This window comes from Microtus ochrogaster, unplaced genomic scaffold (assembly GCF_000317375.1).
Source record: "Microtus ochrogaster isolate Prairie Vole_2 unplaced genomic scaffold, MicOch1.0 UNK120, whole genome shotgun sequence".
In the NCBI taxonomy this organism is placed as follows: Eukaryota; Metazoa; Chordata; class Mammalia; order Rodentia; family Cricetidae; genus Microtus; species Microtus ochrogaster.
This window is the reverse complement of record NW_004949218.1, coordinates 810,257-821,132: the sequence shown is the minus strand read 5'-3', so window position 1 is coordinate 821,132 and position 10,876 is coordinate 810,257. Positions and strand designations below refer to the sequence as shown.

Genomic DNA, 10,876 nt, shown 5'->3' with positions numbered 1-10,876 from the left:
CTTCTTCTTGGCAGCGGTCCAAGCTCGCATTAACTGCACTTTTAGATTTGCAATTCTATCTTGGCAGAGCTAATTCAAACTCCAGATATGTATGAGCATAGCTTGCCTTTTGGCCCTCAAAATATTCTTTTACTTTACTATCAGAATAGCCATAAATTACAAGTCATTTATAACAACATATTTTAGTCATTTTAGATGGCCACATAATACAAGTTTTACAATAAACTTAATCTATAATATCCTATGTTCTTTTTTTTTTAACTGACTCAGTTATTCAGAATCCAATATCGAGTAAGTCCAACGAGTTAAATTTATAATTGTTGGAAATACATCTGTCTACTAGGTGTGGTGGTGCACAACTTTGATCCCATCATTTATGAAGCAGAGGCTGGAAAGTACCTGTGAGTTCAAAACCAATCTAGTCTTCATGGCTTCCGTGATAGCCAGGGCTCCATAGTGAGACATCCTCGACCGTAAACACATAAACATAGAACTTTTTCTCGGGAGGATTATAATCGCAATATAATAGAGAGGATCCTAAACCAGCGTGAGACTCGGCCTTGCCCGGAGTTGAGAAAGACGACTCCTGCACCCTTGAACATAATTCACTCTGGCTTGTAAATTTGGGAAGCCTGTGGCCAAGAGCAGAGGAACCAGTTTAACGACCGCTGCCCGCTAGATGGCGCAGGAGGGAGCCCGACGCCACGCCTCCGTTTCCTAGGTGACTGAAAAAGCACGCCAGCCCACATCCGGTTCCGAGTTGCCGACGGCTTGCGCGCTCTGCGTATGACGTCACGCGTCCCTATAAAAGCGTGCGCGCACCGGTGGCTCGTTCCTTCCCACGGCCGCGGGACAATATGGCGCCGGTGAGTGTACGCGCTTCGGTCCTTTTAACATAAACTAGGTAGCTTCTGCTTCCAGCGAACAGGAGGAAGCGCCTCAGTAGGAAGACCATGGGCCGTAGCGTCGCCCCGGGATCTCTACCGATGAGGTAGAACGCGGGGCTTCGGAAGCTTTCGTGGGTGCCCTGCGGCCTGGCGGAGCTGGGCGGGCCGCCGGTAGTTTACCCAGGCGATGGCTCGCGAGGTCGATCTCAGGGCCTCCTGATTTCTCCTGGCTCCTGGTGACCTGTCGCCGCGGTTACGTGGCCCGTCCGCCGTTGCATATGTTAAAGTCAGGACCTTAGCGATACGAGAAGCGTGGTTTAAACCTTTTGGGGAAGCAATTTTAACAAGATGTTTTGGGTTGTTGAGTTAGGATTCAAAGGTGAGTCATGCTAACGAGGCCTTAAACCCACCGGGATTACCTGTTCGTTCCACGGCCGTGAGTAAATCGAGGCCCATCACGATTGGTTCAAGTGCTAGTTCCGGGTTTGTGATAAGTGGAGGGTGGGGAATGTCCTCGGGGCGCACACTTAAATACCTGTGGGGTGTTCCTGACCCTCCCCCGGGGAGGCATGCTGGAATTTGGAGTCCAGACCAAACGCAACTCCCAGGCCAGGGGACTGGAATGGATGCCAGGGGCTGGGGTGACCGCTCCCAATTTAACATTACAGGGAACAGTTGGCAAAGCTACCTCAGGAGGAAGACTTAGTAATTGGGAGTCGTTTGGGTGGATCTGTTTGGACGAATTGGAGCAAAGCATAGGGAAAAGCATTTCTCTGTGTATGCAGGCTTAAATTTAGACAGAAGCAGGTAGTATTTTGAATTGAAGTTGTTAATTACAATACGAAACAGTTCTTTGAAAAAAAGCAAATAATTTCCCTATGTGTTCTAACATTGCTTTCCATTTGTGAGGCATGTAGTGGCAAAATGGAAAGTTTTTGTTGGTTAATAAGTGTTCCCTTTCCATGCAGTACAGCCTCCTTTAGGTATTCAGTGGTATTTCTATATTTTTCTTGGAAATGTGCTGTGTAAGCTGAGTACCTTGCATTGACGCCATCATAATTGTGCTTGTAGCAGAAAGACAAGAAGCCTAAGAAGTCGACCTGGAGGTTCCATTTGGACCTCACTCATCCGGTGGAAGATGGAATTTTTGATTCTGGAAACTTCGTAAGTGTCTCTCTTTCTGTGACTTTATACTTGGCGTTTAAATGTCGTGCCTGGTATTAACCTGAACTGTGCTCCTAGGGTGCCTTCCCTAGTGACTGTCTAGGGTTCCCTTCCCTAGTTGTGCACTTTTTCTTTTTGTGAACAGGAACAGTTTCTCCGGGAGAAGGTTAAAGTCAATGGGAAAACTGGAAATCTTGGGAATGTTGTTCACATTGAACGCTTGAAGAATAAAATCACAGTTGTTTCTGAGAAACAGTTCTCTAAAAGGTTAGTTCTTGTGTTTTAAATTGTATATTTAAATGGAATGTATAAAATGTAACATTTTAATCCGTTAAGGTGTTTGTACATTAGATACAGGGTGAGGAGGCTGTTATTGCTGTTCTCCCTGCTGGTTTCAAAGAAAAATGGCATAGTATAGGTAGAGGGACAGCGGATTTCATGGGATGTAAACAGTACATGGGGTTGAGCAACTGCTCTTGTCCTTATCTCTTAGAAATAAAGGACTAGTGGATTTGGGGAGACAAATGTGGTATTGTGCACCTCCATAGTAGGAATTATATATCTAAATGAAGTCATGGTTTGTCTCCAAGGTATCTGAAATATCTTACCAAGAAATACCTTAAGAAGAATAATCTCCGTGACTGGCTTCGTGTGGTTGCATCTGACAAGGAGACCTATGAACTTCGCTATTTCCAGATTAGTCAGGATGAAGATGGCTCAGAGTCTGAAGATTAGATTACCTTTGTATGCTTTAAAGAAAAACTAAAATTGGACTTTCGGGCAAATAAAAACCATTGCACTCTTAAAAACAAATGGGTTTGTAAGTGTACTGGGTGTCTAGAAAGTGTGGTTCAGTGACCCTATCCTTGTCTGGAGAATGCTCTTAATAGAAAGGATCTGAGTGGATTCTGTGCTGGTTGCCTAAGATGTCTAGCTGGGTACCACAGTTGAGTATTGACCACCTAACTTCTGATTGTCCTTCTAGGAAATAGACTTGATGGGCCCTCGATCCTGGTAAAATGGAAGATGGGGCAGAAGAAAGTGTCTTACACAACCTGCATGGTCTTTTAGTATTCTGGTGCTTCTGTGGGGCTTTGGCATAAGTAGCATTACCAAATGTCTTCCATTCTGCTTTGTAGATTGGAATGGTTGGCAAATGCTTGCCTGTTTCCCTGAACTTACCCTAGCATGGCAAGACTTGGGACTTCTCTTGGCTTTGGGTCCTATTTCTGCTTTCCACAAGAGGGTAGTAAATAGCATGCTTCTCTTCTCTCTGTTGGCACTGGGCAAATAAAAACTTCCTAGCTTTCACTTGCAAAATAATTCAGTGCTAGAAAGGAACTTTCTAGATTTAGTCAGGTAAGACCGCAAAAACTTGCATCTGCCTTAAACAGGAAGGCAATATGGGGCAAGAGGTAGTCCAGATGAGTGGAATAATGCTTGGAATTGTTCCAGGGTGTTGGGATCTGATGGGGTCAAGGTGAGTGCATGCAGAGGCCCAGTGTAGTGTTTTGTAGAAATGATAGTCAACAGATTTCCGGAAAGCAAGTATAATGTAACAGTGATTTACCTTGCATCTTTTGGAGGGTAAGCAGGGTCTGAATTCTGCTTCATAGCCCATATATAAGGAAACCTAATCGGGAGTCTCTACCCACTTCAGTGTTGCCCTGGGAAGTGTTTCAGTTCAGGTTGAAATGAGTGTGGGGTGCTTTAGTTATGAGCAGGAAGTAAGATAATGACTGGAGATTGGGAGATTTTGGGGAATGTAGGTAAAGATAGCTAACATTACAAAATGGCATGGTGGGTCAGTCCTGTATGTAATCAGGTTTGATACTGAGGATCAAACCTTCAGTATCATCTTTGGCTTCAGAGTGAGGCAAGACTGGGCTACATCAGACCCTATCTCAGAAAAACAAGAAATTGGCGAATGCAGACAGGATACCATTTCCTCCATGCCTTCCCTACAAGGAACTTGGAAATAATCTGGTAGTTACGTATTTAAAAGCTTTCAAATTAATTTTATATTTAATATGCACTAGGGCCCAGGTTATAAACTATGTTACAATAAGATAATAAGGACTAAGGAATTGCAAGTTTTTGTTTACTTAATTTCGTAGCTGCATGCTTGATAGTGTTTGAGACACAGCCTTAACCAGAAATTTCTACCTTTGCTAAGCTTCGTCCAGTGTAGGAAAACAGAAAAGTAGTGGAGTGTTTTCATGGCAGTATGCTTTGAAGAAGTAGACAGTGGAGGCAAGGGGATGCTGTGGGAACTGGAAAGGCTTCCTGGGAAAGCCCTTGCAATAGTGTTCTAATGGAGATGGCTGTATCCAATCAAGTAGCCATCTGGGGAAGAAGAGAACAGCCAAAGCCCTGATTCAGAATGCCCTTGCCTCCATCGAAACCTTTCTGACGTCAATAGAAAGCCTGCCTGGTGTGTAGAAAACTTGAGAAGTCACAGGAGCACTCCGGGTAGAATGCTATACTAAAAGGTAACAATTCTATTTCTCAGTTGGTAAGACTCAAAACTGAGGCAGCCTTGGCTGTGTGTGAGGTTCAGCTAAGCCTTGGTCCTGTGTGGTCAGACGTCATTACTGTGACAAAATACTAAAACATCTTGAAGGAGGAAAGGTCTTAGCTCAGTGGCAGAGGCTTCAGGTCACTGGGGTCCATCGCTCAGGGCTGGTGACAGTGGTATGTGATGGAGCAAAAGCTGTTCATCTCAAAAAGGCCAGAGGCTGAGAGGAAAGCAACAGAGCAAGGTGCCCGTCAGACACCCCAGTTGCTTTTTTCCACTAGACCCTACCTTCCACAATTCTTCCACCTCCCACAGTAAATTCAGAATCTGCCAGTGGATTAATCCACTGATGAAAAAGCTCTCATGATCTAGCCGTTTCCTCCACTCAGGACATTGAGGCGAAACCTCTGAGCAATGTTTTTGGTGGGGACAGAGCCTTCAGTATATGACCCTTGGGAGGGGGGGCTTTGTATCCACACAACCTGGGCTGTGGGGCTGCAATTATTGCCAGGTCGTGTGTTTGTGTATAAGAGAGAGCTCATGCCTGCGTATGCGGAGATGTGGAGGCTACAGGTTGATGTCTTCCTCGGTTGCTGCCCCACCTTCTTCAAAACAGCGTCCTGCTCCACCTGAAGCTCCTCATTCTCCTCTAGACAGGCCGGTAAGTCTCAGACTCCTGTCTCTGCTGAGTGCTGTAGTAATGGGCACACACCACCACATCCAGTTTTCACACAGATGCTGGCTTTGAACAGCAAGCACTTTACACACTGAGTCAATTTTTTTTTTAATATTGTATTAACAGAACAATTGAGTACTATCTAGCCCTTTAAGAAAGAAGTTTACTTTGGATTTGACCAAGCATGCCCATGGGCTGCTGGCAGAATTTCAATCCTAGCTCTGTGGCCTTGGGGTGCTGAGGATACACCAGCCGATTTCCCTTGGCAGGAGAAGACCAAGATGGAAGCTGCTGTGGCTGCAGAGTACTCTCAGAAGCAGCATGCCATGTATTATTTTACTGATGACAACACTATTAGAGCAGAGGAGGCAGGAGTCCCTAAGGACAGGAGTCCTGGGATGTCCTGGGTCTCGTGGATGCTGGCCACTGCCAAGTGGATATCCAGTGTGGATATATTACTGAGTCCTGCAGGGAGTTATGATAATTGATAATTTACTAACATTGTAAATAAAGGATTATAGTATTGCATTTTGTTAGACAAAAATATACAAGACAAGAAAACCCTCACTTGGGCTATGCATTTCTAGACATGATACTCTGAAGATTCTTCCTCTGTGTGCCTCTAACTACATCAACCAGGGAATTATGCTCTGTTTTATTTTTACCTTTGAATGATCGATTGGTTGGAGCATCCTCTTCTATGGCTTCTCCCTACTTTTTTTTTTTTAATTTTATTTATTTATGTATGCAATATTCTTTCTGTGTGTATGCCTGAAGGCCAGAAGAGGGCACCATTACAGATGGTTGTGAGCCACCAACAGATGGTTGCTGGGAATTGAACTCAGGACCTTTGGAAGAGCAGGCAATGCTCTTAACCGCTGAGCCATCTCTCCAGCCCCTCCTCCCTACTTTTTAAAAGACTTATTTATTTTACTTTATGTGTATTAGTGTCTTGCTTATATGTATATAAGTACACCACATGTGTGCAGTGCCCAAGGAAGTAAGAAGAGGATATTAGATCCTCTGGAACTGGAGTTAGAGATGGTTGTGTAATGAGGTCTGGTGCCCTCTTCTGGCCTGCACCACAGACAGAATATTGCATACATAATAAATAAATAAATATTTTTTAAAAAGTGTCTTTTAGACATAAAGAAAAACCAGCCTACAATTTACAATCCCAGAGAATGAAGACACAGAGGACCCTGAGAGAGACATACAAGGATCTAATCTACATGGGAAGTAGGAAAAGACAAGATCTCCTGAGTAAGTTATGAGTGTGGGGACCATGGGAAACAATAGAAGATATATAGCTCAATAAAAACAAAATCGTAGTGCCTAAAAATTGAATCCTTCAAACAACTATACCATTATCAAACTGGCATTGAATTAACAATAATTTTTATATTATTCATTGCCCAGTCAGTATTTAACGTTCCTCATATGTCTGGTGATATGTTAACTGTGTGGCGGGGTTCATGGTTGTAATTACATGGTATCTCTTAAACCTTTAAAAACAGAGATTCCCACTCTCTCTATCCTCAACCTCTGCCTCAAAAAAGGCAACCAAGATCCACGGAAATAAACAAAGCCAACAGCATCAAAGATGATTAGGATATACACGTTAGAACAACCGACCTAGAAGACAGTTTCCCCCACCTGACTGGAATCCAGGAAGGAAGAGAAAAGCTCAAAGTTGATACTTCCTGAGGAGAGTTCGGTGCTCTGGGGACTAAAAAGAACAAGCCTACACACAAACAAAACATGTCCAGTGAGGACAGGAAGCACACAGAATCTTCAGGGCAACTCACTCTAGGACGCACTGACCTCGGCAACAGGAACGCCTGGCCCAGTCTTGCCAATCTCCAGGATTCATGCTCTTTGTAAGTTAAGAGTCTGGATCAGCTGGCATTTTACACACACACACACACTTCTTGAAAATCCTTTTACTGAATTCCAAAGCTGCCCTCTTGAGGCCACTCCACCCCACAACTCTGCAGGATACACAGCTGAGGTTTCACTGCCTTAGACTTTCAGTGAACTAGCGTGTGAGTTTATATAAGACACAGTGGATTCATCAACTCAGTCCTATTTCTTAAGAGCAAGAATGTGGGGACTGAAGAGATAGATGACTTGTTAAATAAGCTGATCAAACAACCCCTTACGGGAGTGGTATCACAGGCATCCTTCTGGTTCTACCCTGGAGGTGGGAAGACCAGTCAGGGCTGAGCTGTTGCAGCTCCTTTTATGGTCAAGAAGGGATGTGTTTTGTTACTTTTGTACGTTTGTCAACACTCTTGACCGTGTGTGTGATGTGACTGTAATTGCTTTGTTTGTTACTGCCTTGCTGTTTCGCAGTTCGAGCAACTTTGTCTGCAGGGCGCGTTTTATGAGAAACTTTGTTTAACAGAATACTCTGATGTATCTGTGAGTGCCAAGCTCAGTCCTACCTGCTTTTCTGTCTCTCATGGCTAAGCTCCAATAAGTTGCAAATGACAGGAAGAAAAATAAAAAATAAACAACAACAAAACCAAACCTAATAATTGAAGAGTAAGTTCAGGTCTGAAGTTCCCGTGATTGGAGCAAGGTTAGGTCTGGAAGTAACCAATCAAGTTAGTCAGTTCTGGAAGTAACCAATCAACTTGGTGGCGCCCTGGACTGAAGGCGGGAGGTATGAAGAAAGCCCTCCCCCACCATGTGTGAAGTGGGAGAGGGAGAGATTTCCCTAAGGCCATTCAGTTTCACTAAAACAAACAAACAAAAGCAAAAACCAACTGTGAATACTAAAATGTATATGAAAGTTTAAAGACTCATAACAGTGAAAACATTTTGAAGTAGTGTAGAATGGGAGAAAACAGTATGCCTGATTTCAAGACTTGTTTTCCAGGCACATGAATCAAGACTGTGAAGTTGTCTCGAAAAACCAAAAAAAAAAAAAAAGACTGAAGTTAGTAGAGATGGTAAAGTTTAATGCTATGTGCAACATTCAATATAGTATCCTATTTGTGTGCACTGTATGGATGTGGGTGGACACGTGCGTGTGCGAGTGAACTTATGTGTATGTACATGTGTGTGCATGCTTGTATGCATGAGTGCGTGCATGTATGTACATGTGTGTGTGCTTACATGTGCATACGTGCGTTGTGCTTGTGTGCACATGTGTGTGCGTGCTTACATGTGCGTGTGCGCACATGTGTGAGCGTGTGTGCATGCTTGTATGTATGCACGAGTGTGTGTATGTGTGTGTACCTGAGTTTGTGTGCGGGTGTGCCTGTGGAGGACAGAGATAGAATCTGAGTGTTTTTCTCTGTTGCTCTCCACCTTAGTTTTTTTCTAAGATTTATCTATTTACTGTTTTTGTATGCATCTCTGTTGTCCGTATGTATGTGTGTGTCTGGTGCCTGCAGAGACCACAAGAGGGTATTGGATCCCCTGGAACTGGAGTTATAGACTACTGAGAGTTGCCATGTGGGTGCTGGCAACCAAACCCGGGTCTCTCGCAAGAACAGAAAATTCTCTAAACTGCTGGGCCATCTCCCCAACCCCTCCCCTTTTTACTTTTTGAGACAAGGTCTCTCACTGAATTTGGAGCTCACCCTTTCAGACTGACTGGCTCACCAGGGAGCTCCCCACATGCCTGCCCTGATCTGACTGTCCCAGGCCCCTCTCCTCTGTCCCTCCCACTTCCGTCCATCCTCCTTATCTCTCCCACTCCTTACCAGTGCAGAGGCCCAGCCATTCACAGCCCAGCCAGGCTTTAACATGGGTTCTGGGCGTCCAGATTCTGGCCCCACCTTGTGCCGTGAGCGCTTTACTCACCGAGTCATCTCTCCAGCTCCCTCTGTCTTGTTTTCCACGGATCCATCTGTCTTAGTGTCTCATTGCAGTGAAGAGACACCCTGACCATGGCAACTCTTATAAAGGTAAGCATTTAATTGGGACTGGCTTGCAGTTTAGAAGTTGAGTCCATTATCAGCTTGCTGGGATACATGACTACGTCCAAGCAGACTATAATGGTTACTCATGTGGAAATCGGTCACGGGCTTGTCTCAAAAGTATGTAATGGATGGACATGGTACACCTTTGTTTCTCATTAAAAATTTGCGCATATTTATTGAGTGCTTACTATAAGCCAAACATTGCATATATGCTCTATCCACACAGATCTCACACAAAAATACAACAAAACTTGACCATGGGATGGAAAAAGCAATGAGCCATAGGAGATAAAATCGATTACAAATTTAGCTTCAAAGTTAAGAAATGAGGACAAAGTCTTATTTCTGACTTCATATCACTGAGTTTGAGCTTTAAAATACAAATATTTTTCTCAGTAGGAAGTTTTAGGCACAGAAGGGCTGGATAGATGGCTTGGTTGTTAAGAGTACACACTGCTCTTGCAAACCTGGCTTTGGTTCCCAGACCCTATACCAAGAGTCTTATGGACCCAAGTGACCCCAACTCCCGGGCATCTGATGCTCCCTACCTCACATACAAACCTGTCTGTGTGCCTACACCCACACACAGTCACATGGGCATAATTAAAAATAATAATCAGCTATTAAAAGTTCAAAGAAATGATGGGTAAGATCAGTACTGTGATTTAAGCTGGAGACTCCAACATCCTAGACCGCAAACCATTTCCTGACAGAAAGCCCTGGTTTCCTCAATGTAAAATATGTGTGCTCTCTTGGCATTTGTTTTGGAACAATAGAACCACTCCAAGGAGAGTTCACACACTGTCCAAGCCCGGCAGCTCACTGATATCAGACGAGGGTACCCCTTTTTAAAAACTTTCTTAACTGGTTCCCAGACAGGGTATAGAACCCCAGATTTTGATCATCTCTAGTGTCCATTCCTTCTCTGATTCTCGAAACCAGAAAGTTAAATACTTTGTGGTTTTCGTGTCTAGGTGAATGGAGACCTAGAGTGGGCTTGATGGCTATACACGACAGAAATATATTAATACCTCACAGTCCAACCCATGGGAAGAAACTCCTTCAAGAACGAGACTGGGTGTTCTGAATCCCAGAGAAGCACGAGAAGGAGATGTACAAAGGACATCCAAGTGTGTGGACACGGACAGCGCCCGTATGCAATTTTTACTAGCATTCTGTAACTCCGGGCATCTTGGCTGCAATCACATATTTCTGCCAGTAGGTGGAGCTGTGGCTTTGACGCAGCACAATTTTGTGCCCTGTAAGAGCATGTTTTATACATAATGAACTTTAAAGCAAAACAGGAAAGAATTGCATATAAAAATGCATGTCATTAATTGTTTTTAGACTATCATGCTATTTCAAACATTTGAAATATCTTGAGTCATTGATCTGGCTGGCTTAGCTGCAGATATAACCATACTTAAAAAAGGGCTCCAGTCACTCTAGGAAGAGTGGTCTTAATAGTATTTCAAGCCAGGTATGGTGGTGCACGCCTTTAATCCCAGAACTCGGGAGGCAGAGGCAGGCGCATCACTGTGAGTTCGAGGCCAGCCTGGTCTACAGAGCGAGTTCCAGGAAAGCCAGGGTTGTTACACAGAGAAACGCTGTCACCAAAACCAACGTAAATAGTATTCCAATTAAGACACTTCTAGATACACTTTAGTAACCCCTTATGTACAACTAAAAAAATCCA

At 43.9% G+C, this 10,876-nt stretch overlaps 1 protein-coding gene across 2 annotated transcripts; it reads left to right on the top strand.

Annotated features, from left to right (window-relative positions):
• Positions 1 to 785: 785 nt before the first annotated feature.
• On the top strand, positions 786 to 2,864 carry Rpl22l1 (ribosomal protein L22 like 1). Of its 2 annotated transcripts, none has more exons than XM_005371681.3 (4): positions 786 to 866; positions 1,959 to 2,051; positions 2,197 to 2,318; positions 2,642 to 2,864. In XM_005371681.3, the coding sequence occupies exons 1-4, from the start codon at positions 858 to 860 to the stop codon at positions 2,784 to 2,786; spliced, it is 369 nt and encodes a 122-aa protein (XP_005371738.1). In that variant the 5' UTR covers positions 786 to 857; the 3' UTR covers positions 2,787 to 2,864. The 2 variants fall into 2 exon arrangements, 1 of the variants encoding a protein (XP_005371738.1); XR_003376756.1 differs by lacking the exon at positions 786 to 866 and adding an exon at positions 973 to 991 and having other exon boundaries at positions 2,642 to 2,852.
• Positions 2,865 to 10,876: the final 8,012 nt, after the last annotated feature.

Coding starts and splice junctions, on each gene's coding strand:
- Rpl22l1 (XM_005371681.3), top strand. Junction 2,052..2,196: donor TTTTTGATTCTGGAAACTTC/GTAAGTGTCTCT, acceptor TTTTGTGAACAG/GAACAGTTTCTCCGGGAGAA. Junction 2,319..2,641: donor GAGAAACAGTTCTCTAAAAG/GTTAGTTCTTGT, acceptor TTTGTCTCCAAG/GTATCTGAAATATCTTACCA.